General features: G+C 47.4%; 11 protein-coding genes and 3 non-coding genes across 14 annotated transcripts; 5 read left to right on the top strand and 9 right to left on the bottom strand.

Moving 5' to 3' along the window:
- Positions 1-70: 70 nt before the first annotated feature.
- On the bottom strand, positions 71-1,730 carry CANTADRAFT_26638 (uncharacterized protein). Its single transcript, XM_020207826.1, has one exon. The coding sequence runs from the start codon at positions 1,701-1,703 to the stop codon at positions 483-485; it is 1,221 nt and encodes a 406-aa protein (XP_020063723.1). The 5' UTR covers positions 1,704-1,730; the 3' UTR covers positions 71-482.
- Positions 1,731-1,765: 35 nt separating this feature from the next.
- On the bottom strand, positions 1,766-1,837 carry CANTADRAFT_t155. The gene has a single exon. It is a non-coding gene; the product is annotated as a tRNA-Gln (tRNA).
- A 1,467-nt stretch (positions 1,838-3,304) lies between these two features.
- CANTADRAFT_53117 (uncharacterized protein) lies at positions 3,305-3,766 on the top strand (the record flags this gene model as incomplete). The annotated part of the gene is made up of 1 exon (XM_020210162.1): positions 3,305-3,766. The coding sequence occupies one exon, from the start codon at positions 3,305-3,307 to the stop codon at positions 3,764-3,766; it is 462 nt and encodes a 153-aa protein (XP_020063722.1).
- Positions 3,767-4,150: 384 nt separating this feature from the next.
- On the bottom strand, positions 4,151-6,679 carry CANTADRAFT_52757 (uncharacterized protein; the record flags this gene model as incomplete). The annotated part of the gene is made up of 1 exon (XM_020210115.1): positions 4,151-6,679. The coding sequence occupies one exon, from the start codon at positions 6,677-6,679 to the stop codon at positions 4,151-4,153; it is 2,529 nt and encodes an 842-aa protein (XP_020063721.1).
- Positions 6,680-8,168: 1,489 nt separating this feature from the next.
- PEX7 (Pex7p) lies at positions 8,169-9,290 on the bottom strand (the record flags this gene model as incomplete). The annotated part of the gene is made up of 1 exon (XM_020211023.1): positions 8,169-9,290. One exon carries the CDS (start codon positions 9,288-9,290, stop codon positions 8,169-8,171), a length of 1,122 nt encoding a protein of 373 aa, XP_020063720.1.
- Positions 9,291-9,885: 595 nt separating this feature from the next.
- CANTADRAFT_26635 (bifunctional choline kinase/ethanolamine kinase) lies at positions 9,886-11,884 on the bottom strand. Its single transcript, XM_020207825.1, has one exon. It carries the CDS (start codon positions 11,675-11,677, stop codon positions 9,974-9,976), a length of 1,704 nt encoding a protein of 567 aa, XP_020063719.1. The 5' UTR covers positions 11,678-11,884; the 3' UTR covers positions 9,886-9,973.
- Positions 11,885-12,464: 580 nt separating this feature from the next.
- On the top strand, positions 12,465-14,523 carry USO6 (Uso6p). Its single transcript, XM_020211991.1, has one exon. The coding sequence runs from the start codon at positions 12,491-12,493 to the stop codon at positions 14,360-14,362; it is 1,872 nt and encodes a 623-aa protein (XP_020063718.1). The 5' UTR covers positions 12,465-12,490; the 3' UTR covers positions 14,363-14,523.
- A 181-nt stretch (positions 14,524-14,704) lies between these two features.
- Positions 14,705-15,551, bottom strand: CANTADRAFT_26633 (uncharacterized protein). The gene has a single exon (XM_020207824.1). It carries the CDS (start codon positions 15,280-15,282, stop codon positions 14,728-14,730), a length of 555 nt encoding a protein of 184 aa, XP_020063717.1. The 5' UTR covers positions 15,283-15,551; the 3' UTR covers positions 14,705-14,727.
- Positions 15,552-15,589: 38 nt separating this feature from the next.
- Positions 15,590-18,811, top strand: CANTADRAFT_6952 (uncharacterized protein; the record flags this gene model as incomplete). Its single annotated transcript, XM_020211021.1, has 1 exon — positions 15,590-18,811. The coding sequence occupies one exon, from the start codon at positions 15,590-15,592 to the stop codon at positions 18,809-18,811; it is 3,222 nt and encodes a 1,073-aa protein (XP_020063716.1).
- A 376-nt stretch (positions 18,812-19,187) lies between these two features.
- Positions 19,188-20,015, bottom strand: CANTADRAFT_6951 (uncharacterized protein; the record flags this gene model as incomplete). Its single annotated transcript, XM_020211018.1, has 1 exon — positions 19,188-20,015. The coding sequence occupies one exon, from the start codon at positions 20,013-20,015 to the stop codon at positions 19,188-19,190; it is 828 nt and encodes a 275-aa protein (XP_020063715.1).
- Positions 20,016-20,884: 869 nt separating this feature from the next.
- Positions 20,885-22,189, bottom strand: SFP1 (zinc-coordinating transcription factor; the record flags this gene model as incomplete). The annotated part of the gene is made up of 2 exons (XM_020210172.1): positions 20,885-21,454; positions 21,560-22,189. The coding sequence occupies 2 exons, from the start codon at positions 22,187-22,189 to the stop codon at positions 20,885-20,887; spliced, it is 1,200 nt and encodes a 399-aa protein (XP_020063714.1).
- A 284-nt stretch (positions 22,190-22,473) lies between these two features.
- On the bottom strand, positions 22,474-23,539 carry CANTADRAFT_270112 (uncharacterized protein). Its single transcript, XM_020207960.1, has one exon. The coding sequence runs from the start codon at positions 23,304-23,306 to the stop codon at positions 22,758-22,760; it is 549 nt and encodes a 182-aa protein (XP_020063713.1). The 5' UTR covers positions 23,307-23,539; the 3' UTR covers positions 22,474-22,757.
- A 1,219-nt stretch (positions 23,540-24,758) lies between these two features.
- Positions 24,759-24,831, top strand: CANTADRAFT_t170. The gene has a single exon. It is a non-coding gene; the product is annotated as a tRNA-Arg (tRNA).
- A 7-nt stretch (positions 24,832-24,838) lies between these two features.
- On the top strand, positions 24,839-24,928 carry CANTADRAFT_t171. The gene has a single exon. It is a non-coding gene; the product is annotated as a tRNA-Phe (tRNA).
- The last annotated feature ends 10 nt before the right edge of the window (positions 24,929-24,938 follow it).

Raw genomic sequence — 24,938 nt, 5'->3', positions numbered from 1 at the left:
GAATTACCACCTAACGAGATGATTGAAAACCAAAAACTTGACTATACTTTCACCAATGGACTGGATTAGCGAAGTCAAATATTAAATAACATGCATTACTAATTATTCATGGAGCTGGTTCAAGAATGTAGTTGAGACCGGTATCAGTCTCTTTACAATGTTTTATAGTTGCTGTAGAGTGCCCATGGCCTAAAGAAAAATATCGTGGATTTCACGATCTGGCCTGGAAAGCTCAAAGCCTCCTTGGCCAATCCAGACTAATATTATTCAATTATAGCTGTATGTGAGATCGAACAGATTGGGAGGGTCCTGTGAAGTCACTACTCAAATTATAGGCTTTACCTATCTGCAGAAGAATTATTGAAATATTTTATGCTCCTTCACTGGGCACCATACAACCCTCAGAGTAAGGATGTCCCTTCGAGAAGATCGAGATAGATATGGTAAAATGTAGGCTCGTTTCCATTTAACCCCTAGTCTCCTCAATACCTCCAGACCTTCACCACCTTGTCGGTACCACACGACACCAACCCGCCTGTAGCCGCTTGTAAGTGCTTAATTTTCCCGTTATGGCCTCCATGTTCGGCTACCACCTTCCCGTGCTTGAGGTCGATGCCCCTCAACACTCCGTCGTCTCCAGCAACCCACACTCCTGAGCCACGGAACACCACAAGCGCCTGGCTGTACTTGTCCTGTGGCGACATGGAATTGACGTTCTTGAGGATCTGGTTTCTAGCAATGTCTTTGGCGACACCGTACTCTGCCAACGATACTACGATCAACCGCATGTATGGCTCGTGAGAGGTGCCAACTACCACCAAAGGCACTGGCATCGTGGTAGTGTCAATGGCCACTGCCATGGGAGAAAATCCGTACTGGGTGAACTCAGCATCGTTAAGGGAAATTTTATACTGAGGGACGAGTTGTTTGGCATCCACATTCAATCGGATCACCTCGAGCAAAGTGCTCTCGTGCTTTCCCAACACGATTACGGTGTCACCCTTGTAGTTTACAACGTCGAAACATGTTCCCTGGCTAGTCAACTTGAGTTCTGCCACAGGCACTATTTGGTTCGTCACTTCGAACACTTTCAACATGAAGTCCCATCCCAAAGACACCACGTATTCCTTCTCGCCCACGCGGATATTCCTGGCATCCACAACCAAGCGCTTGTGGCCCTGAATGGAGCTGACTTTCTCTAATTCGACGTCAGCATCGTAGTGAAATAAATGGAACTTTCCATCCATTCCAATGAAAATCACCCTCTGGTCAGTCAACGGAACCACGTTCTTAACCACCACTCGTCCCAACACCTGTGATAAACTCTTTTTGATCTTCCCAGTCTGTACGTCCACCACCTCGACTGTCAACTTGTTGGTGGTGAGAAACAGGTAGTTGGCATCGCTGGCTCCAGAAATGACCAATTCGTCAATTCCAGCCACTTCCTGAGCGCTTGGAAGCGCTCCGTCCTTCCACTCTGCCAATTCCTCAGCCAATGGGTGCTCTGTCCACTCGCTTAGCTTCAAGTCTTCCACGTTCTGCTCGATAGTTTTGTAGACGGTCCGATCCTTCACGATGTCCTCCAACGACTCATCGAGCTCATCAAATGCAATTGGCTTGCCGTGCTCCTTCTGGAACTGGGCCAAGGTTTCGAGATACCCTTTGTCATGCAAAAACTGGGCCACAAGCTGAAAGGCACTCATTGTGGTGAATATCTAACTTGATGGTAATGTTAATGAGATAGTTGATCTGGCAAAAAAAAAACAGGTCGTACCCGGATTCGAACCGGGGTTGTTCGGATCAAAACCGAAAGTGATAACCACTACACTATACAACCAATTCTTGAGAAAAAATGTAGCTAAAAATATAGCTCAAGCTAGCTGGAATTTAAAGTGCTCTACTGTTTCGCTTTGTTTTTGCAATTTTAAGGTATTAAACACACCAAGAAGGATCAAATTATGATAAGCTTTAGATCTTCAATCTAATACTCTCAGTTGTCTCGTAGCTTCTCACAAAGATTGAATCTCTAGTCCCTTTCACACCACCATACAAAATTGGGTGGATGGTGCGTTTGCACCGAAAACCGAGTACCTTCGATACATCTATGCTATTTATTTCTCTCCTTTAGATTTGATTGCACTTCATTGGGTAGCAGACCATTTTTTTACCGGGCTCTTCGTTGTCAGGTTCCTATCCTGAAAGACGAAGTCTCAGATGAAATTATAAAGGTTTGACCATAATTGTGTGTTATCCATTGCAATAGGTATATTGGTCAGTAGATTATAATCTATTAGCAAAAAAAAACAACTTCCATTGAGCTATGTTACTGCCCACTTGCTTCTTCCTTCACTCGTAGAATGAGGGTTTACTAGGAGTTTACTTCCATTGATTTGGATCACGAATGGTGGCAACATTCAAAAACACCCTAAATTGTTGTGATACGAATAGGCTGGCGTCTGAGAAAGCTTCACTGTGCAAGACGTAAAAATCAGGTCGCGACAAATTGAGAACTCAGCTGCCACAGTGATTTTCAGAGAGTTTTCCAATTATCAGTTAGATTGCAATAGTATATAGTCAGTAGATTGTAATATACTCCCGTTAGCAACAAAAACGAATATGGACACTCTCTCAAGGTGGGTACTTCCACACTCCTCGTATTGAGCCATAGATAAGGGCTACTGTGAGCCAAGGAATCCCAACACTCCACATGCAATCGCCAGGCACGGCGATGCCCAAATACCCTTCCGAAACAGGTCGCGTGGCATACGTCACGTGACAATATAGTCACTCGCACTGTCGCCAGGGCTGTGCCAGGTGCGGCGAAGGCCATCACCACGATAGAGCGAGGCAAAGCAGTTAATTATAGAACGCAGGATCTACCAGTCAGATGGCACCATGCGCCTTGTGCTCATCTGGCTGCGGGATGATCATCTCACGATCTGTACCTCGCCAACATCCCTTCTACCACCCTACCACTCTCCCAATCCTCTTCCCTCCTGGTGTCTCTCGTACCGTCCCTCTCACCAGCGTCCCCCTAGGCTACCACCAGAGTCCTCCCTAAGTTCCCCGACGCTCGCGGAGTCCCCAGTACTTTTTCCGCTATTCTGCAGTTCTCCTCGCTACCCTTTCTCCCCAGCCCGGCCCCCTGCGCGCATCCTAAAATAGATTAGCTAGATCTCCCTACGCGGCGCGGTTCGAAACATTTGCAAAACTATATATTATGAGGCAGTTCTGAGGATTCACACCACATTCCTCCGCAAACCGTTCTCAGGAACTTCCAACTTCAAACATCCACACTACCGCCATGTTCATCAACAAACTTCTACCAAGAGACTTGGCCAACGACGTCACCACCACCGCAGGCTCGTTCAAGTCCTGGGACACCTGTATGGATAACACCACCTGCAAGATCGTGGCCATCGTGGGAATCGTGTTGGCAGTCTTGGTGTGCTTATGGCTCATCAGCACCGTGATCAGATGCTGCTGTATGGGCGTCAGCTGCTTGGAGGCCCTCTGCTGCTGCTGCTGCCGTTCTGCCAACACCAGGTACGTCGAGAAACAGACCCCTATGCATAACCCCAACATGTACGCGCCCGTGCCTCCTCCCATGTACCAGCACAGAGGCGTTCCTCCAGCTACCAGCCAGCCGCAACAGGCGTACTTCACCTCCAACCAGGGCTACGAGCCTGTGCGGACCAACGAGTACCATACGGACGAGAATCCGTTCAGCGACTCCAAAAACACATACAACGGGCATCACATGTAAACGATACGAATATACGAAGGAAATGACACCTGTAGACGAAGCAGATGACGAGAGACTGAAGAATATATCCTGGTCCATGCGAGAATACTTCCCGTCGTAGAATCATTACTATCATGTGTGTAGAATCGCAAAATGCAAGAAATTCTGCTATTACCATCCTTGTTCAAGTATCACCTAATACTACTACTGTTATCCCTCCATTAATTCCAGATCTATCCTCTTTACAGTCATCCTATCTTCATCTTATATCATTATTGTTACCCATCCTTGTTCTGGAATCGTATAATACTACTACCACATTCTTGTTCATGAATCGTCTCTTGTAACATGAACCGTGTCATAATATCATTACTACTACCCATCTTCATGAATCGTATAATTAAACTAACTATGCAAAATAGGAACATGGTCCATGGCGTTGACTCCGAGACCTGCTTTTCCTTCAAGGACCATGTTCATGGGGCTTGCCTGCAAAAGCCCACCATACAGCAATCTTTGAGGAGGAACATGCTTCCTGGGCGATTCCTTTCGAGGCGATCTTCTGGGAGAATGAGACTTCTTGGGCGATCCCTTCTTGGAGTAACCATTAGTTACGCCAGAATTGACAATTTGATTGGTGATTGCACCCAACGCATTCTGCTTAACAGGCAGACTTGGCTCGGCAGAAACGTACTCGATCAATGGGTCGAATTCAAGAGGTTTCTTTTCGAGAATCATAAAGCCCTTTTCCCTCAAGAAAATGGTCAAGTCCCGAATTCCTGCTTCCAAGTGCTCTTCGTTGAAGTAACTTAAAATGATCTGATGATAGTCTCCAGAATTGCCGTTAACAATTGGGACTTCGTTCACGATCATCTCGATTCCCAACAAGATCTTGAACGGAATAACGATTCTATTGAAGAATTCGGATTGATTCAAGGTGCTGAAGTTTTCCTCGAATTTGCCTGGCATGAAAGTGATCTTGAACTCGTAGTTCTTGGGTAATATAGTACTTAATTGTTTGAAGCATTGCTTAGATTTCAATTCGGAACCTTTAATTTCAACAGTAAGGTCATTCTTATTAGCAAAATTCTCGATTGAGGTTGGGAAGTTGATGAACGAATTGAATGCCGATTCCAAAGATGTGATCTGTTTCAATTTGTTGTTGTTGACAAGTAATAGGTAGTGACTCTTCAACAATTGGAACTTGACAGTATGGTATATGGTTGAGTTGGAGCTCATCAAGCTTCCGGTTCCAGCGCCATTGTTCCAGCATTGATACACCAATTGATCAATTTCATACTTGACCAAGTTGATATTCTTACTGTTCTTTCTTGGACATCTGATTAAAACGTTGTTGTATCTCTTGAATGAATAGCCATCACTCACGCTCTCATTGCTACTAGAGAACTTGATGAAAACGTTGTACTTCTTCATGATTGACTGGATAATAGAACCACCATTTCCAATAATCGACTTGTGGAACACTTCTGGAATGTTGAACTGCAACTCGGATGGTAATTCCAATTCAATCAAGTCAATGGCCTGAAGAAGAACCGCCAACTCGGTGCCTTCACGAATCTCGATGTCAATAAAGAAGTTGTATTCGTTGAATGGCTTAAACTTTATGATTGGTAACTGGCCCAACTGGTTCAAGATCTTGATCAATTTCCCGTTCTTCTTACCACTGATGAAGTCTCTCTGGGTGATGTCCAATTCCAATCTCAAGCTGGCAGTGCCCGAATTTGTCACTGAACTCGAGGTGGACAATTGGTTCAAGATCTGTTTGAGTTCGTGGCTTTGGCCATTAATTTCGACACCGTGCTTGTTGGCAGTAAGCGTGCAAGTTTTCTTCAATTGGATCAATCTGAAGAGGTATGCTTCGTTGACTTTGCCAGTGTTGGAAAGGGTGAGGGTATAATATGTTGAGGTCAAAAGGTTGATTTCGTTCACGGCTTCATTAATACATTCTAGGTTTGATCCCTGGACCACAAGCTTGTACTGATTGAGCTCCCCCAAGCTTGGCATCTGGATGAAGACTCCGTGCTTGAACATGATGTTCAACACCTCGGACTGGTTGTAAAGAACAATTGCATCGAGCTTGCTTTTGCAGATGTCGATCTCTTTAGTGATGATGGGCAAGCTTGCCTGGTGCAGGATCAACTGGTTGACGATGAACTTGGTCAAGAGCAACTGGGGAACCGTTTTGGAGGTGATCCACATCTTCAAGTTGGCGGTGGACTGCAATACGTTCGAGTTGAACAAGTTGGGCAAGAGGTCGGGAATGTACACGTTGGAGTCGGTCTGCTTGGCGATCTGGTTGAAGTTGAACAAGTCGATGCCTCCAATCAACGGAATCATCGACAAGTCGACCTCGACACACTCCAAGAGCTCGCGGTCCAACACGGAACTAATGACGATGCGCATGGAGGGCTCGGCCATGGTGATGCCGTCTTGGTCGCCAAAAATGTGGATGTAGTAGCCAGACGCCGCGCCGTCCACGCTGTGGTTGTTGATGATCATCTCCACCCGATATTGCCTGCAAATATCTAACAAGTGGCTGGTGAACTTGTGGTTGATGGCGAGAAACTGGTCCTTCGCAATCGCGATGCTCTTGTAGTGCACCTGGGAGTATGCCTGGAGGAGCAGGGCCCTGGCGCTGTTGATGTAGCTGGCAGACCCGTGCAACGAGAGGCTGATCAACTGGTTGTTCAACTGGGGCTTGCTGACCTCGATGAAGTTGTTTCCGCTGGGGTGGTGCGAGTTGATGGTGGTGGCCATCTGGTGAATAGGTGCGAAATTGTCCATCACCTTGTAGGTGCCTTGGTCGCTGAGATATTCATTCCAGAGGCCAATATTGGACAGGTAGAGCGGAATGCCTGAGGGCTCATTGATGAAGCTATACTCCAAGTTGAGTATAGATAAGTGGGTGGCCATGGCTGGGAGGACGAGGAATTAGACGCCAGTGCGGTTCAGAGGAAAGAATGCGGTGACAGCTGCCTTTATGTAGCCAGCGATGGAGTTGCCTAAACGGTGCGGGTAATTAATGGGCTGCAGATACTATCAGCCACCGGAGGTGTTTATTTGGGGTTGGGGTGGAATAGGCAAGTGGCCAGAGGGCCCGTCCCAAAACGGCAATGCGGAACCATCTGCACGTCATTTAGTTGTGATCAATTTGCTGGATCAGGCAATGATCTGGGGTCACGTGACCAGAAGCAACGGTGGGTTGGCTGGGCGGCCTGGCGGGGAGGTCTGGCAAGACCGCCGGTGCAGAGGACTCCAGCGTCCTCTGATGGCTGCTCTCTGCTGCGCCAACCCTGCTGGCTTTTTTTGGGCATGGCGTGGTGGTTTTGAGGTGTAATGGTACTTTGGCCATTTCCGATCTCATTAGTCCTGCGAAAAATATTCCACCTAAACGGGCTATTGACACTCGTGCTGCATAGGATACTCTGGAAACACCCATACTTCTGCCCATTTTGGCGGAGAAGCTCACAAGAACCGATATTACATCATAATGTATTTCAGCCCCAGAGATAATTTGAACCTCTAGCATAAATTTCATTTACAGCTCGAAGTGGTTCTTGCTAATGCCTATTTTCTAATAACCACGCTTTGCTATAGCGCCCGACTCCATAACCCTCTCTTTTGATTCTCGTCCTAGTGGCAAATCTCTTGTGTGGTGAAATTAAACCAATTTTTTTCGTATTTTTACGAATTACCTTAACGGTACTTTTACCATTGCGATAGGTGTACTGTCTCACCCGACTAGCTCAGTTAATTATCAATTGAATGGAAGCAACCTAGAAACTAAGTGGCCTAGCCTCTCCAATTTCCAGTGCATATCTTCGTCTTGGGCGGGTCGTCTGGAGAGTATATTAAAATATGCTTCCTATCAGCAAAAATAAACTAACTATCCATCGAGAATTAATAGAATCGCCAACACTTAAAGATCAACAATATCTTTATTCCTAATACTCATTTATTATATGATATTCTTTTATTAAAAATGATTATTTTCAGCGCTCGTGCAACCATGTGTGTATATTGGTAGATCTCTATCAAGATAGAGTGAGAGATAACTCCTGTCTATTCTGTGAAGCTTTGTTGGTTCAGAATATTGCCAGTGGTTGCATGAAAGCGAAACACCTCAATACAACTTCTCCAGAGCTGGGTGACCCCAGTGAAATGGTACTTTACAGTGAGACTTCTGTTCTTTCATCTCCATTTGCTGCCGAAGTAGTCGAATATAGAATACTTGGTGAATTGTCATATTATTATTTCATGTCATTCATCAATCACGACTAATGTGTGCCTAGTCCCCAAACATGGACTGAATCATATCTGTAAATGGCCATTAGGACGATCAAACAGCTTATTGAAGATCAACCACATATAATTGAAGTATCTCCAATTACCATCATGTCTCTCATAATCTCTTGGAATCCCAGACGTGCACCATCTCGTCCCAGCCAGTGGTGGCAGCCCACCCTGGCTCACCCCACAAGCTGTAGTCGCATCCAATGACAAACTCCTTGTGTGCACCCATCACACCCTTACATCCTCCGTTATTCATGTTCAAAAAACGGGCTCTGTCGTTGGACTCGTCCCTCCACACCCGAGCTGTCATGTCGTAGGAGGTGCTCAAGAGTTCCTGGGAGTCATGGGGCGACCACTGGACCTTTCTGACCGCAAACTCGTGGCCCAAGAGCTGGTTCAACGGCGTAGGACCTCGGATATGGTAGGCAGGCATGGGTGCCTGCGACTGAGGCTGGTCGATGTTGGTAAGCATTCGCAAGTCCCACACTCGTACCGACTTGTCTGTTCCTGCTGACGCCACTATGGTCGACTTGTACTTATTCCAGTCGCACGAGAGGGTCTCCATGCCTCCATGGGCCACCCAGTCGATCTGCAACGGATGGGGTTGTCTGGTATCCCAGATCTGGACGTGGGACGAGCCATCACAGCTGATCAACGTCGACGGCGAGTGGGGCGAGAACGATGCGTTGTAGATGCACTGAGCCGTATTGGCTCCCTGGTGCTGTTGTTGGTGGGACATGGGAGGCTTTGCTGTTTGTTGGAGGGGAGATGTTCTGGTGGTGTAGTCGGTGGACCCGGGATTCAACGTCAAAAGAGACTGTGCACGTTGAGGCGACCAGATCTTGATGGTGCCGTCCCAGCTGGCACTGACGAAGTTGGCCTTGTCGACCAAGTTCCAGTTGACCGAGAACACTTCTCGTGTGTGCTCCTTCCAGTTCATCACGGGAAACTCACCCACAGTCAAGTCGAAGAGCTTGATGGAACCATCACCACTAGCGGCCGTGAGCTGGTTTTCGTGGATCTCACTCCATGCTATGTCGAACAATCCGTCCTGTGTCTCCCACGAGATGGGACTGGAAATGGTTCCGTTGGGCTCGATGTTCAACACGAAAAGACGCCCGTTTCCCACCAAGCCGTAGTTGGCAGCCGTGGCCACAGCAAGCTTGTTGTCGAAGTATGGAGAGTACTGAACGGCGTAGCCGTTGTAGCCTCTGGTTCTGAAGGAAAGCATGTGGGGTGGAGTTGAGCTCGGTTGATTTTTGTGCGGGAATCACGAGAGGAGGTGGTAGGAATATGGGGATATGGGGAAAATATGGGGGTATGTGGGCCAGTTAGAACAGAGTGATGGCTGAATGTGCCAATTGGTCACTGAGAGATGCAATTGCCCACGGAAGAGTGGCTCATTGTCACAACCAGCAGGTGGGGTGATTGAAGTGTTGTCACGTGATCTCAATTTTTCTGATTTTGGAACCAGGTTATACCCACGAGCCGGTGAGTTCAGCTGAGCTTAACTCGCTGAAGGAGCTGGTGTTTGTCTTCTAGTAACATATTAGCCCTTTTCGGCCTATTTCCAAGAAATTATTGCACCTTTTTAACCGGCCTTCACTGACCGACCCAAGTGACCGGAACTCATGTTTCACGTGCCTTCATATTCCGGTCATGATTTCTCGTATATGTGCCACACCATCAGTTATTTTCATTTGACAACATGCTGATATGAAACAGATGAAGCAGCTAAAGTGTCTATCATTGTATTATTTAATTATATTTGGTCAGCTGATATTCCATTTTATTTGGCCTTGCTCTCAACATATAATCTACGCCTATCTTTCCAAATGCTTTTATTATGCTATAATTATACAGAGATTATCTATATCTTTTGTTATCTGGAATTAAGAATTAATTATATCACGTCTAGAGATCGTATGCTTTACAATCCAAGTACTTGATTAAATCCCAATACTTCTCATCTATGTCCTCCTTCTCCAACAAGCCCAAACCGATCATCTCACCAACAATAAGTGCTGACTTCTGTTGCGAGTACTTCAAGTAGTCAAAGTCATCATCGTTGGAGGTGATTGCTTCTTCCACCAACTCGTTATCTTCCAATGTGGCCGATTCCAAAGCAGTAGTGATGTTGTAAGTACTGTCCACACCCATTTCAGATTTGCTGGGAGCAATATGGGGAGGGGATGCTGGACTCGACTTTAATGGACCATTCTGGATTAACCCCCAAAGACACCAATAGATCTGCACGGTGGCTCTCCAGTAAATACACTCGTTGTACATCTTTTTGATTTCGTACTGCACCAATTCGGAAGCAGAGTTATCGATAAGATGTTGCTCGGAAGTCTTGCCTGTTTTAATGTTGGAGGAAGGGAACTGGAACTCATATTCAACATAAGCCTTGATCAAATTCAATTGTTCGATCTGGTTTGGGAATTGGTCTTCGTGGATGTAGTAAGACTTAACAGGGTCATGGTAGTCTGCCATCCATTCCGAGAAGTGGTTAGCCAAGTCATAGGCAGGGAAGTTGGGACCCGAATACTCGAAATCGATAACCACCAAATTGCCATCCTTTTTGTTGGAGGTAGACTTGATCGCCGTCTTTTCTTCGCTATTGCTTTTGTCCACGATAATATCATCTGGCTTGAAAGATTCGTGCAATAATAAGTTGCCGTATTGGGTGTCGTTGTGACAAAATTTGTAGTTAGAAGTGAACGAATCCGGTTCGTATTTGGCAAAAAGCCAAGTTTTGTACTTTTCAATAAGTTGCTTGAACTTGTAGAAATCTAAGAGGAACACCTCCTTGGTGTCAAAGTCCTTGTCCACGTAGTTTGGTAGGATCAGGGTTTCGAAGATGTCTAGCCACTTGTAGATAAGCTTCCAGGACATGGGCAAATCTGAGGATGTGTCCTTAGGGTCTAATTCTATCTTGTAGTGCAAATCTTTCATTCTTCTGCCCAAGATTTGCGAGAGCACCTCGTCTCGAATCTGGTCCTTGGAAAGGGTGTTGAAGCCCTCCAAGAACTGCTCGAATCTTCCGTTGGAGAAGATCCCGAGCAAACGGGGTCCGATGCGCTTCTGCGACAACTTGATCAAGATCTCCAACTCCAGCTCTCTGTCGATGATGGAGTCCACGTTCTTACCGTACACACGAAGAAGCAACGCAGGAAGCCTCAAGTGCTGCTGGGGGTCGTTGTACTCGAGCTGGTAGATGGAGTTGGTCAACGCTCCCGAAATTCTCGACACGCTCATGTTAGCGATGGTGAGCTGGCGCTTGTGCCACTTGCTGATCTTCAATGCCTTGATCAACGCAATCAACTCTTGCTTGAAGAAGTCCAACGGCAACGAGTTGTCCAACGTGGCAGACACGGTGGGAATGGACTTGTCTGCATCAATGTTGGTGGGCGTGACCGTTAACTTGGTGAGTGACGATGCTGAAAGCGATCTCTTTCCTCCTGATAACGACGGTCTTCTGGTGTTACTGTTTGATCTGGACGAAGCATTCAGCTTTCTGTTTCTGGACCGGGAACGGGACCGGGACCTGGAGGCGCCTGCGAGGTTTGTCAGCGAGCCATGACGGTCTCCCAATGAGTAGGCGGGTGTGAACTCCATGGTGGGTTTGCGGGGAGGTGTTTTTTTGGGGTCAGCGATTTGGATATCAGTCCCTTTTTGTTCGCTATCTAAACGTCTCGTGACCGTTGGGTGGGCGTGCCCCAACCAGCCTCGTAAATAATCACATGAAAGTGATCTGGGTCGTGCGCCCCCCGATCTGTTCTCGTAATTGGGTAGTTCCTTGAAGCTTCAATAGATGCAAGAACGTATTGCATGTATTGTGATTCTCGAATATCATCAAACTTGTTTATCACAAACTTATTCGTAGCAACATTTCTCCTGGAAAAATTATATAAGAATCGTTCATAATATTATTTGGGCAACTGTGCTTACTTATTTTCAGCTGGAGGTGGAGTAACAGTCTGGAGTAACTCTGCTTTTGAACAAAACACAGAATACTAATCCAAAGGATTCTTCATCTATGATACTGTTGATGCCTTTGGGGGTGCTAAGTATTAATAATTGCAAGTAGACATAAGGACCTATTATGTCACGTGATGTCTGTCACGTGATGTTGTACTAAGTATTACCGACTCGAGAGAGACTACATGTGACCAATTATCGGCCACATTGGACAGCCACAATATAAGTACTTAGATAATGACACGGTACCTCGAGTCTGAGCTCCCTAGCTAATACAAGGCTCACAATTGACCAACGTATGCTCCACATCAGTCGTTTCTCACAGCAACATCGATCCTGCACACAAAATCAAAATTCTACCACCCGGGTGATCCCGCACGTGACCCCATCCCTCCAGCTCGTCTCTAAGCGAAGACTACACCAAAACACCGACACGTACACCTCACCAAAATGGCCATAGCCAACTACATCGCCGCTGCTGGCGCTCTCTCATCTGCATTCACCTACCAGTTGTACCACACCAAGAACGTCCAGCTCGACACCTTGTCCTCCGAGCTCAATGAAAAAATCACCGATTTGACCAAATCATTGAACTCGAAGTCGGCAGCCTTGACCAAGCTCACCGAAGAGTCCAACACCTACAAGTCCACCAACGAGAAGGCTTATGCGTCGGAGCTCAAGGCTTTGAAGTCCAAAATCGCCGATTTGGACGCAGTCAAGCAGCAATTGGCCAGTGCCAAATCGGAGTTGGAATCCCAATTGCAAGCATTGCAGGCTGACTTGGCCACCCACAAGGCCCAGATTGAGTCCTTGAACGGCGACTTGACCAAGTCGAAGCAAGAAAAGCTCCAGACTGTCAAGGACTGGGAATTGAAACTGAATGCGTTGGTGGAAAAGGTCTTGGTGGAAAAGGGATCTGAAATCGACGAGTTAAGGAACAAACTCAGCACCATCGAAGAGAAGTACACCTCCGTGGATGTTTTGTACAGCGACCTTGATGCCAAGGTCAATGTTGAGCGTAAGGAGGCCCACGACAAGATTGGTGCTCTTACCACTGAATTGAGTGCCACCAACGAAAAATTGGTTGCCACTGAGGCCTCAGTGGAAGAGCTCCAGGAAAAGTTGGAGCAGACCGAGGAAACATTAGTCACCACCAAGAATGACTACAAGAAAAAGGAAACTACCTTGAAAGAACAAATCGCATCATTGGAGAAATCCAAATCTAGCTTGGAAACCTCCGAAAAGGAATTGCAAAAGGAATTGGAGACTTCTCGTGAACAGGGTAAGACCCAAAAAGGTGAGATTGCTGAGCTTCTTGAATCGCTGAAGTCAAACAAAGAAAAGATCACTTCGTTAGAAAAAGAGTTGGCTAAAACCAAGGCTGAGGTTGAAGAAATCGAATCAAAGCTTAGCAAGAAGGAAGAAGAGGTAAAGAAGTTGGAAGCATCCAAGGAGGAACAATCCTCTAAGTTAGAGAAACTTGAAAAGGACAAGAAAGACCAACAACTTAAATTTGAAGAACTCGAGAAGGGCAACGAGGGCCAGAAATCCAAGTTGGACGAGCTCGAGAAATTGAACAAAGACCTTGAATCCAAATTGGAAGAACTCAAAAAGACCAACAGTGAGCAGGAGTCCAGATTGAAGGACATGGAAGGTCTCGAGACAATCAACAAAGAACAAGAACACGAATTGCATGAGCTCGAAAAGGCCCAGAAGGAAAACGAGTCCAATACCATCAAGGAGAGGGAAGAGAAAGATAAGCAAATAAACACCCTCAAGAATACCCAAAAAGAAAATGAGGCCAAGTTGGTGGAACTTGAACAGCTTCGCAAAACCAACAAGGAGCAAGCACTCAAGCTCGAGGAACAAGAGGACAAATTAGAGCAGCTCGACTCGCTCCAAAATCTTACCCTCAAGGTTGTGGAATATCAGACCAAGCTCGCGGAAGCCGATGCCAAGCTCAAGGAAGCGGATGCCAAGAGGGCCAACGCAGCGGAACTTGACTTGCAGGTGCTCAGCCTTAAGGCAGAGCTTGCAAAGGCAAATGAGTCCGAGAAGAAGGAAAAGCTCAGGGAAACGGATGCCAAGAAGTCCGACGAGAAGGAACTCCAATTGCAGGTACAAAAGCTTACAGAAGAGCTCGCAAAGGCAAAGGAGTCCGAAGAGAAAGTAGCTTCGGTCAACTCGCAATTGGAGGCGCTCACCCAGGAGCTTGAAAAGGCCAAGAAGCAGGCCGACGTCACCAAGAAGATCTACGAGTCTACCAAGAAGATCAAGGACGAATTGACCGAGAAGCTCAAGGCGTATGAGCCCAGTAAATAGGTATATAATATTTCTGACCCGAGATGGAGGACGCATACATTCTGTCCCATCCGATAATATTATTTCATCCCTGAAGGGGCCTTAGTGTCACCAAGCGAATTTTCCGATCCTTTGACGTAATTGGGGTGAAGTTACTCGCTGAACTCCTGAACATGAATACCATTGGGATCGTCCAATCAGGCCACTTGAGGCAGGCCACACGTCAGGACGCTTATGGAACAGCTGAATGTAAACACTCTCATGGAGCTCCAAGCCTTCTGCTCCAAGCCTTCTGGATGCTCTATGCCCAGAAATAGATCTTTGAGGTAAACATCAAAAAAACGAGGTGCCTAAATTTCACAGAGGTTGCTGCGTGCCAGATTTTGCTACAAAAGTGTCTGGGGAGAACAGTCCGAGTGCTGGCTATCTACGGACCCCGGCAGGTTATCTAACGCTCGGGCATGCTTGTTCTTCCTAACACGGCTAATTAATTGTCCAGTGTGGACGTTTCCGGTGTGCTTCCGGGCCGATCTGTATCGGTATTTACAGCGGGACGCATTTGCTCGCCCGAGACACACATTTCTGTATCTATTGCTATTATTGGGCCTCGTAACCCCCGAATGGTGCCACTGGCCTGTGACAACGCTCGTGGTATCAGGGGGTGTATCGTCCCAATAGCGTCCCCATATCGCCCTCCAGGGCATGAAGATGTTGGTTCCACTGAATGAATGTTCCCACTGAATGGCCCATCGAATGTTCCAAGTGGTTCCAATGACGTAACCTTCCCGCGCGTACTGTTCTATCAGTTGACGTAACCCGCACCTGCCCGTTCGCGCAGCAATAGACGATGTCTCATGTAGGTCCCGTGGCGCACTGAAACGCTCCCCCATGCAGTTGTTCCGTGAGGTACATTTACACCATCCCTTTGCGAGCAACGACATTCGGCTCCACGACATCACGACAACTCCTCCCACACAACAACCAAATACCTTCTTCCCACAACCACCACCTCCACAACCACCACCGCCCTAAGCACTCCCTCGCTAGTCCCCCACGTCCCCCCAGCCGTCCTCCCGGCATCGCCACATTCCCACTCCCCACTGCTCGTGCCCTCGCCCTCGTCTGCGGTAAGCTGCCTGGCCTCCCAACCGTCATTTATGCTCTGCCAACCGTCTATGTCCATTTAGCCTCCGTTCGTTCTGCCAGGCCTGTTCTGCTCATCTGATCCTCCCTCGATCCTCCCTCGCTATGTCCAAAGTCCTTCGAGTCGCCTCCAGCAGGAGAAAGACCCGCTCGGAAGACGACCTCCAGCTGCTCCAAACAGCGTCAGATGGCTCCAAGTCGTCGTCCAAGTCGTCCAAGACGGCGCTGGACTCGTCCCCCGTCCACTCTGCGGAAAACGACCGTCTCATCAAGTCACTTCTCAAGCAGTACAAGCACTTGGAGCTCGAACTCAACCGCTTCAACTCCAAGAAGTACAACCCCGCCAAGAACAGCGGCGTGCTCAAGAGCAACATCCTTAGAACGTCGTTGTTGCCGTTCCTCCGCAGTGGCCACAAACTCCATCGCTACTTCCCCAAACACTCCAAGGTGTACAAGAGCTTGACCAGCGTGATCACCGCCATTCTACTCAAGTGGTGGACCTCGTTGCTCGCCAACCTCAAGACTACAGGCCCACTGTCCACCGCAGCATCCACTTCTGCGGCTCTGGGCGACTCCTACAGCACCATTCCCGCCAGCGACAGGAACGCCTACTTGGAGTGTATCTCGCGGATCGTGGCTCTCGACGACTGGAGCAAGGTTGACGACGACTTCTTCAGCCAGTACTCGAGTCTCTTGACCTCCACCTTGGAGTACTGCATCGACAAAATGACCAACTTGAAGACCCTCTCGCTTTCTGTCTCAGCATTTGTGGGCAAGATCTTTGCCTACAGTTTTTTCACGTTGCCCCACGTCAGCAACGCGTTGTTGTTCTTGCTCAACGTGAAACAATCGTTCTTTGAGTCCACGAGCTCCATAATCACCCCCTCATCCGCATCCAAGGCCTCCGTGGACCATCTCAAATCGATTTTCCCCCTGCATTTACACCATTTAATCAATTTTCAAGGTATTCGTGTTGCTTCCAAGAAACAGGCCGGTTTCTTGAACTGCGTGCCTCCTCCGGCCCATCCCGTCAACGGTATCAAGGATCCCAATGGGAGTTGGGTCAGAAGATGGTGCAATTGCGACAGCAACGTATTTAATTCATTCTTCAGACATTATGTCGATATTATTCAGAAACGTTTATCCGATGGATTCGACCCAGATGCTACTGACTTGCTTCTTGTCAACTGTCCTGGTTTCAATGTTATTTTCAGCCACATCTTGCAAATATTCAAAATCTCAATCACGAAAATATCAACCACCACTGTTAACAAGTTTCTGTCCCTGCTGATTAAAGCCTCACCTCCTCCCGTACCGCCAACGCCCACATCTGGTATCAATTCTGCTAAATCAAATGCTCCACCTACGCCTCCGCCGTTTATTCCAGGATTAAACGTAAAACACTGTGATGTTTACTACAACTCTATTGTCAAGATCTTCAAAACTATTAGAGATATACTTCACTCTGCATCATTCACGGCAAACCGTGTTTCATCTTCTGCTTCAACTTGTCGTGAACATGAAGATCTCATAAGCTATTCGCTTGTCAAATTCGTCGATAGATTGTTTGTATCAATTTCTAAGGAAACAAGTGTCTATGACAGCAACAAAAATGGCTTGATCTTGAATATCGTCTACGAATTTATCAACCATGTTTTCAATAATATGAACAGCTCGCCATCCGCAATCAGTTGGGAGTTTTGGTTGAGTTGCAACTATATGATGCTCAAACACACCGACCATATTCAAGTTGTATTGAAAAATTTATCCTTCTTGTTCAATATTTGGGACATGGTTCCTGAATCATTATCAAGCTTAAGACAAGATCTGAATTTGGGAAACGTGGAACTGGCCCCTCCATATCTTAATTGGATTACGAATCTCAATGAGAGTTACAAGGCAAACTTCATTGATTGGCTTATTTCCAATGAGATATTTCAAAGATACTTCATTCACTGGAATCCAATTGTGCGCTCCTACTACGCCAGATTCTTGGTTTGGAGACTAATTGGCGTAAACAATTACCATTCTTCAACGATGATTCAAGTGACCAGGAGGATCGAACAGAAGCTTGACAAGGCGTATGATGTTTTACATGCTATCTCTTTGAAGAATCAGCATAACGGCACAGTCGCTTTGGATTACACTCCAGACAACCCTCTTGTCAACAGAAAGTTCGGAATTCTTCCTATAAATCTGAAGGAAGACGGAGGATTGAATGTTCATGATGATAGTAATCCTGATTTCATTCCTGCAACTTCAATGAAGATTAGCGAGTTAAGGAAAACACATTCATATGAGATTTTTGATGAAGCAATTTATACCTGTTCATCCTTACCATCAACCGCAGAAGACAACACTGACAATATTGATTCAAAGAAACATCCATCTAAGTCTTTGGTAAGCTCATTAGGAAAATTATTCAAGTATCTTTCAACCGAAGATAACAATAATACTGATACGAGATCTAATGGCTTGGCTCACAGAGATCGTGCACTTTCGAGTAATTCATTGAAATACAAGAGAAATTCTGTTTCATTGAGTTCTTTGTCTACTACCTACTCCTCAATCAAATCTAGATCTTCAAGTCCAAGTTTGATGTCTTTCAAGTCCACTCCAACCTCGGTAAGTGACTCTACCACCTCGTCAATCTCAGACTTAGATTCCTTCTCGCCTGAAAAGTCCTCGCAGAAGCACAACCAGCCACCCGAGATATTTAAGCTCCCACCAGAAATCTCAAGACCCATCTACAAGTTCGATATAATCATTGACCATGATTCCATGAATCAGAAATACTTGATGATCCACCAAAAGAACCTAAGGGTAGAACTTAGAGCAGATGTTCTGGGGGACAGCGAAGACTATTATAGCACTAACCTGAATCAACCAGTTCGTGGAACTATTGCTTGTTTTCCATCCAGACCTCAAGTGCCCCATATATCTATCTTCATCAACAATGATCCATACAATAAGTTCTATATTAACGATGAAGACGGATTATTCATGGAGAACTTGAACAAAGATGATGACAGCGATGCTCGCACCATTCAATCGGATGATATTGACGAACTTTTCTCCGATATGAAACTTGGCGATCTGCGTCCAAAGAATTTGATTGATATTGTTAACTTGGGGAGAAGTTTGAATGAACTCAACTTGATGATAGAAGAATTTAAAGCGTTCTTGAACCGCAGAATAGAGATTGATCAATTCAATCAGGATTTGGAGATGATGAATGACTTGAATGAGTTTGATTATTTCAAGAAAATCATCCCGTTCTTGTCAGTAGACAGTTCAAACGAATTGAAGCTCTTGAATGCGAATTAAAGAGCCCACCTACTCCACCTCATTTTCTTATTTATTTCTAGTTGCTCGTATTGCCTAGTACAGTAACTCTCTTTTTTAGTAATTTATACTTTCAAATACAGTTCTTCCGTGAATTAACGTGTCCTAGCACGTAGCTTCTTTTATTCCAGGTACTTTACTGCCTCAATTCTTCCGTGAATTTGCTTTGCACGGTAGTTCCTCTAATTCCTAGTGCATTGCACTTGCTAATACAATTCTTCCCCATTAACGTTGCCTGTAACTCCTTTGAACACTAGTAGGAATCTGTTTATACGGTCTAAATACAATTCGTCCTCCTTAACGTTGCCTAGCACATCAATTCCTTTTTTATTAATTTAATGCCCAACTACAATGCTTATTAGCGTTTCCCAGTAGCTGCTTCGCGTGGGACCTGCCCTCTCTTCTTCTGTTCACTGCCTCCCCACACCATGGAGTAGCTAACTAACAAACACACGAACGTGCTGATCATCCAGAAGGTCCCTGCCCCAATCAACATACACGTGTAGTAATATTTGACCAAGTAGTACCGGAAACCAACGTACTTGATATGAAACTGGAGAAAACTATTCTCATCGTCGATAAGAATATTACTGTGTGGTTCGAGGCCCACCTGCAACCTCCTGATGTTGTCGTGAAGCTGGCTACCCTTGAGCACCAAGTTGTCCAAATGAACGGTGATGTGGCGGTCCAAATTGACCAACACCGGTGGCACCCAGTGCCTGAGATTGAATGGAACAATCTTGTTATTGCTCTGGTGAACGAATGCGGGATCACACTTGACAAACAACGATTTCTTCAGCACCTCCGTGCGCAACGACCGATGGCTGTTGTGATCCTTGGCTTGGGTCTCCAAATAGATCGTGAAAGGTGCATTGAGGTGGTAGGCGTCGGTGTGGGAACAAGCGAGGGCCAAATTCACGTCCACTTGATAGTCTAGCAACAGATCGAACGCGTAGAACTTGCTGGAGACGAGCTCCTGTACATTGACGACGTTGCTGTTGGTATTGTGGATGAATTGAAGGGGAATGTTTGGAGACTGTTTGGGGATCAAAGTGGTATAGAACCGCAGGTAGGTGAGCACCGCCAATGGGAGGAGCACAAAGAAGGCGGTAAAGGCCAGCGATGCAAGATATGCTCCGTTTCTGGATGCTAGTATGGGCACGTTCAAGTTGATATTGAGCTTCATGGTGGAGTTTCAGCAAGTGTGTGGTGGTGGATATCTGGTGGGTGTCCGGTCACATGTTTAAATGTCACGTGATCACATTCACGTGTAATTATCTTGTCTGCCTTGCTATGCAGGATGCATCTCTCGCTAGCTCGCCACGAGCACCGGCCATGCGGTGGAATACTGGCCAGGATTCCATCCACCAATAGCAGCTCTTGCAACTCTAGACGCAGACACAGAACTAGTCGGGACCAATCTTGCATGCGTCACACATAATTGCAATCTTAACGGCTAGTGTCTGCCTACACACCGTGGCTGGTGTTGATCAGAAATGCAACATGGTCGGACCTCCGACACTTGTCGATTCACCGTACTACCTGGCCATAAAGCCATCATGTGCGCCAATGACACCACCATTATTTTCCTGGTAAGTGGCCAACGGTCGGCATTGGCTCATCGCCCACCGGTTACTGCGACAACTGATGCATGCGCAGAAGGGCTACCCAACCCGGAATGGCCACCGTTGCCGAGCAACACAGACTGCGAAATTGCTCCGACAGACACGTCAGACTGTGGAGACTGACCACGTCGAGTATGGTGTAGGGATTTGTGTCTGGGGACTAATGCCTAGACTGCAAACTAGCGAGTTGGTGACTGGTCACTCTATCCACTACTACAATCTTGACACTGGGCGTTGTCTGGAGGCATTGACAGACTGCAAATATGCTTTGACAGTCAGGAGCTGTGTCTGGCGACAATACCAGATTGCAAAACTCACTTCACACTGTGTCGGAACCACTCACTGTGGCTACAGCTACATCCTGGATAAGAAACATTTTAGATACAAACGATAGTAATAACAACAAGAAAGAATGAACACACATCCAACATCAGTGTGTAGTATGACCTCGGTGGTATTTCAACCCGTTGAGATTTTTGTATCTCTTGCCGCAAACCTCGCACCGGTACGGCTTGTCCTTCTCCATGCCTGCGCCATCCAAGTACGGAGTGTTGGACTCGGGGTCGATGATGGAGATGGTGCCGTCCGGGTTCTCCTTCAACGTCTGGCCCTGGTGGCCGTGGAGACGATGGTACTTTAACCCGTTCTGGTTCTTGTAGGTTTTTTCACAGCCAATGACCGGACACTTGAATGGCTTGTGCTCGTCGTTCTCCATCACGTACAAGTGGCGCGCAGGGTCGTCGATGTACATGGCGTCCTCCTCGTCTGTCTGCATGGGGGTGTTGGCACGCGGCGAGTTGACCTGCGGGTTCTGCTGGAGCTGGGACGGTGCCTGGCTGGGGGCATGCATTTGGGAGGGGTTGAACTGTGTCTGGGAGCTCGGTATGGGTGCGTTGGCCGGAATGGGCGACGCCTGGTTTATGGTTTGCTGCTGGATGTTGTAGTGGGAGTTATGCAAGTTGAGGTTGTTGGGCTGGGTGGCGTGGGGCTGCGAGTGGTGCTGGTGGCCCTGATGCTGGCTGTTGTGGTGGTGGGTGTTGAGGATCTGCTGGGGCGGCTGGTGGTGGTGGTGGTAGTTGTTATTATGGCCGTTGTTCAAGAACACGTCCGTGGTGGACACCGTTTCCATGATGTTATGCATATTGTTGAAGTTGTTGTTGCGGGTGCTCAACATGTGGGAGTTGTCTGCGGGAGGCGAGGGGCTGATGTGGGCCTCCTCGTAGTGTCGGAGCAAGTCATGCAAGGTGGGCAACAACTCACCGCAGCAGCTGTAGTCTTTGCAGTAGTCAGCTTCCAAGTTGGGCAAGTACGATGTCTGTAACGGAGGCGACATCGAGATGCTCTGGGTTTGGTGGCGAAACGAGCCACGTCTGGGGTTGATGAGGTTGCCGTTGTGCACACTGAGGTTGTTGGAGGTGGTGCCGGTGGGGTGCTGGGCGTAGCTATTGTAGTTGCTGGACATCATCACCTCGTCCTTCAACCACGAGCCGATGGTGACGGACCCCCACGACACGCCTCCCATGCCCTGGGAGTGTGCGATGGACTCTCTGCGGAACCGTCCGTTGTTGAAGATCAGCTGGTGCCTCTGGTAGGTGATGTCGATGGGCTGGGGGTTGCTGGCGGTGCTGGCATCGCCTAGAGCCCCTGGCGCCTCGCTGGAGGCGTTGGGGATGTTGATGGCTGGGGTGTTGGACGGCGAGGGGTTGCTGTTCTCGAAGATCTTGGTGTTGAACATTCTATCTATAAGTCTAGTGTGCTGGTGGTGGGGGGGAGGCGGTTGTTGGTGGACGGCTGTTGGTGGAGGAAGCTGATGAAGGCTGATGGATTAAAGTGTCCAATTATCGATGCAGGCTCTGTACAAGGCCTACGACGTGGGTGGTACAGTTCTCCCTGTACTGTTGACTGACTATCTAGAACCGATGGTGGAGGACAGTTTCAGCAACGGCTCCAATATGACCAATCAGGAGGATATTAGATTGCGCTGCGGCGGGGGGAGCGGATCCAGAGAGCTGGCGACGATGGCGAAGAGGTACTCGAGAAACGCTAGAGGGGCTTGCTCTAGATTGGCACCAGTGGAGAACTGATGGGTGGTGGATATATCAAGAGGACTGAGGACTAATCCCTTGGTAATTGTCAGCGCCTGGCAGACAGACAGAATCCAGTGCCTGGTGGCACAAAGCGCGCGCACGACCCCGTTGGACTTTGGCGCGCGCACGACTCCGATCTGACGCATGTCAAAGGGCCGATACGAGGGGAGAGGAGGCCCAGGAGGGCGCTGGGGGCGCTGGGTCTGCTAGCGAGGTTCACTGGTCCGCCCCTGGATGCGCTCGTGGAGCACTGTCTTTGCAGTGGCTGTTTGGGGGCCAATTTCGCCGCACCCGTACCGCCACCACCCTGGCCGGACCAGACACAGAAATCCAGACACTTTCGACGCAAGTGGTCCGCACACAGGAACAGCTACATGGTGGCAGTTTTATGGCTATTTCACCCCCCCTCCCAGCGGCACCCCCGCCGCCGCTGTCGGCCACCCACCCTGCCTGATTATGCACACCACTTCGGGCCAGCTTGTGTCTGTCTGCCTCCATCCTCGCAGCCAGACGGTTCCTAGCCGGGCCAAAAGAAACAACAAGAAAAAGAAATTCGTGTCTGTAGGTGCGACTGCACTCCCAAAAATTAGCCCCACCGAGCTCAGATCTTGTGGGTACTTCAACATTCGACCTCCAGCACTGGCACGCCACAAGTAGTGTCGAGAAGCGTGCGTGGTCGCCTATTTGGGTACCCCAATACGGCTGACTTGCCACAAGCTGGCTGCATCCGTGGCATGTGCTGTGCGATAGACTCCTGAGTTGCATGTTGGCCAGAAATATCCCGTAGTGTGCCAACAATATCCGACCACTACTTTCCCGATTGAGATTCAAGCATGCGCCCGAATGTGCCTAGGATCTTACTGACATGAGCAGATGTCAGATTGCGAACCCGGCACTGCCATAATAGTGGCTAAGTGTGCTTGGCTTGGCTTGGGAGTCGGGAGCTGGGCAGAGTCTGCGCATTTCCGGAGCACACCGAAAACATCGACACTAATCATTGCTTGGTGCATGTCGGTCGACGGGTGGCTTGTGCCGATGCGCCAATGTGGACGGCTTTGCTGTCAACTGGAATTTACAATGCGGCAGGGGTTGTAATTTTGGTCGCCTAACCACGCAAGTGGATCGATTCGTGGCAACAGGGGATCGATACACCACCTCTGCGGACGGCTTCCGAACAATTACGAAAGGAGGGGGGCGGACTGCATTTACAGATGGTGCATGATGAGCTAGTTAATATTCTGGAAAATATGTACTGGAACATGTCGTCGATCGATGGGACCAGCGTCCCGCGACGTTCCCACGATGTGGAAGCATGGCCCTCGAAATGTGATGTGGTTGAGTTAGTTGCACAGCCTTGCCTATCAAAACCAAATTAGACTTCCAGATTTGCGCATTTAGTTGGGAATTTTCCGAGCAGGTACGAAAGCTCGCGAATATCAACATTTCGACTCTAGCGACCGCCCTACAAATACTCAGTAAGTTGTGCGGCGCGAGTGGATGGTTGCGGCCTTATAGACCGTCCAATGGCATAATACATATCTATAATTGCGGGGCAGTGGACTTCTTCGGGAATTGCGTGAACTTCCAAGCTTTTGTTTGCCCTAGTCGTCCTGGATTCGGTAGGATTGTTTCAGTATAAAGTATTCAGATCAAAAAAATGCTGCCTTATCCCCGAGGATTAACGTTTTCCTGTTCGCTGCCTGAACTGACATCTCCGCGTTATCAATTTCTCCAGATTTCCATATTTCTTCCTTGTAGTTTAGGAATTAAATACACCCCCAGTTAGCCCATGAGGGATGTCTCTAGTTTCCTAGCTGGTAGAAATACTAGGCTTATCGGCTTATCCTGTAGTATAATGTTATCTAGTTTTAAAGGAGGTGTATTATTCCCTTGTCTTTCACTAAACAATTTGCTGGAACACAATAGACATACAGGATGTCACTTATCCCAACGAAATTAATTTTTTCAAAAAATTGTAAAAAACTGAAAAGTTATCAAAACAATATCAAGTAAACAGGCTCCCACAAAGTAGGTGGCTCTGTACAGAAGTCATTACCTTCATCTAAGAGTGATGCAAGTGCCACCGGTTGCGAATAATCCAGTCCAAAAAGGTAATTGGAACACATCTGGGGCCCAAATTAAAAAATCAAAGTTGGCGCGTGCTCATAACATATGAAATCATGTGAATATTCTGAGCTTTTTATAATGCAAGAAACTGCCTGCGTAGCGTAATGGTTAACGCGTTTGACTTCTAATCAAAAGATTCCGGGTTCGACTCCCGGCGTGGGTTCTTCTTTGCGGTTTTAGCTCAGTTGGGAGAGCGTCAGACTGAAGAGATTCAGTCACAGTTAATCTGAAGGTCCTGTGTTCGATCCACAGAAATCGCATCTTTTTTTG

This window comes from Suhomyces tanzawaensis (genome assembly GCF_001661415.1).
Source record: "Suhomyces tanzawaensis NRRL Y-17324 unplaced genomic scaffold CANTAscaffold_5, whole genome shotgun sequence".
NCBI lineage: Eukaryota > Fungi > Ascomycota > Pichiomycetes > Serinales > Debaryomycetaceae > Suhomyces > Suhomyces tanzawaensis.
This window is presented reverse-complemented; position numbering and strand designations above follow the sequence as displayed.

Coding starts and splice junctions, on each gene's coding strand:
- CANTADRAFT_26638 (XM_020207826.1), bottom strand. CDS start 1,703: ATGAGTGCCTTTCAGCTTGTGGCCCAGTTTTTGCATGACAAAGGGTAT.
- CANTADRAFT_26635 (XM_020207825.1), bottom strand. CDS start 11,677: ATGGAGTTCACACCCGCCTACTCATTGGGAGACCGTCATGGCTCGCTG.
- USO6 (XM_020211991.1), top strand. CDS start 12,491: ATGGCCATAGCCAACTACATCGCCGCTGCTGGCGCTCTCTCATCTGCA.
- CANTADRAFT_26633 (XM_020207824.1), bottom strand. CDS start 15,282: ATGTCGTTGCTCGCAAAGGGATGGTGTAAATGTACCTCACGGAACAAC.
- CANTADRAFT_270112 (XM_020207960.1), bottom strand. CDS start 23,306: ATGCAACTCAGGAGTCTATCGCACAGCACATGCCACGGATGCAGCCAG.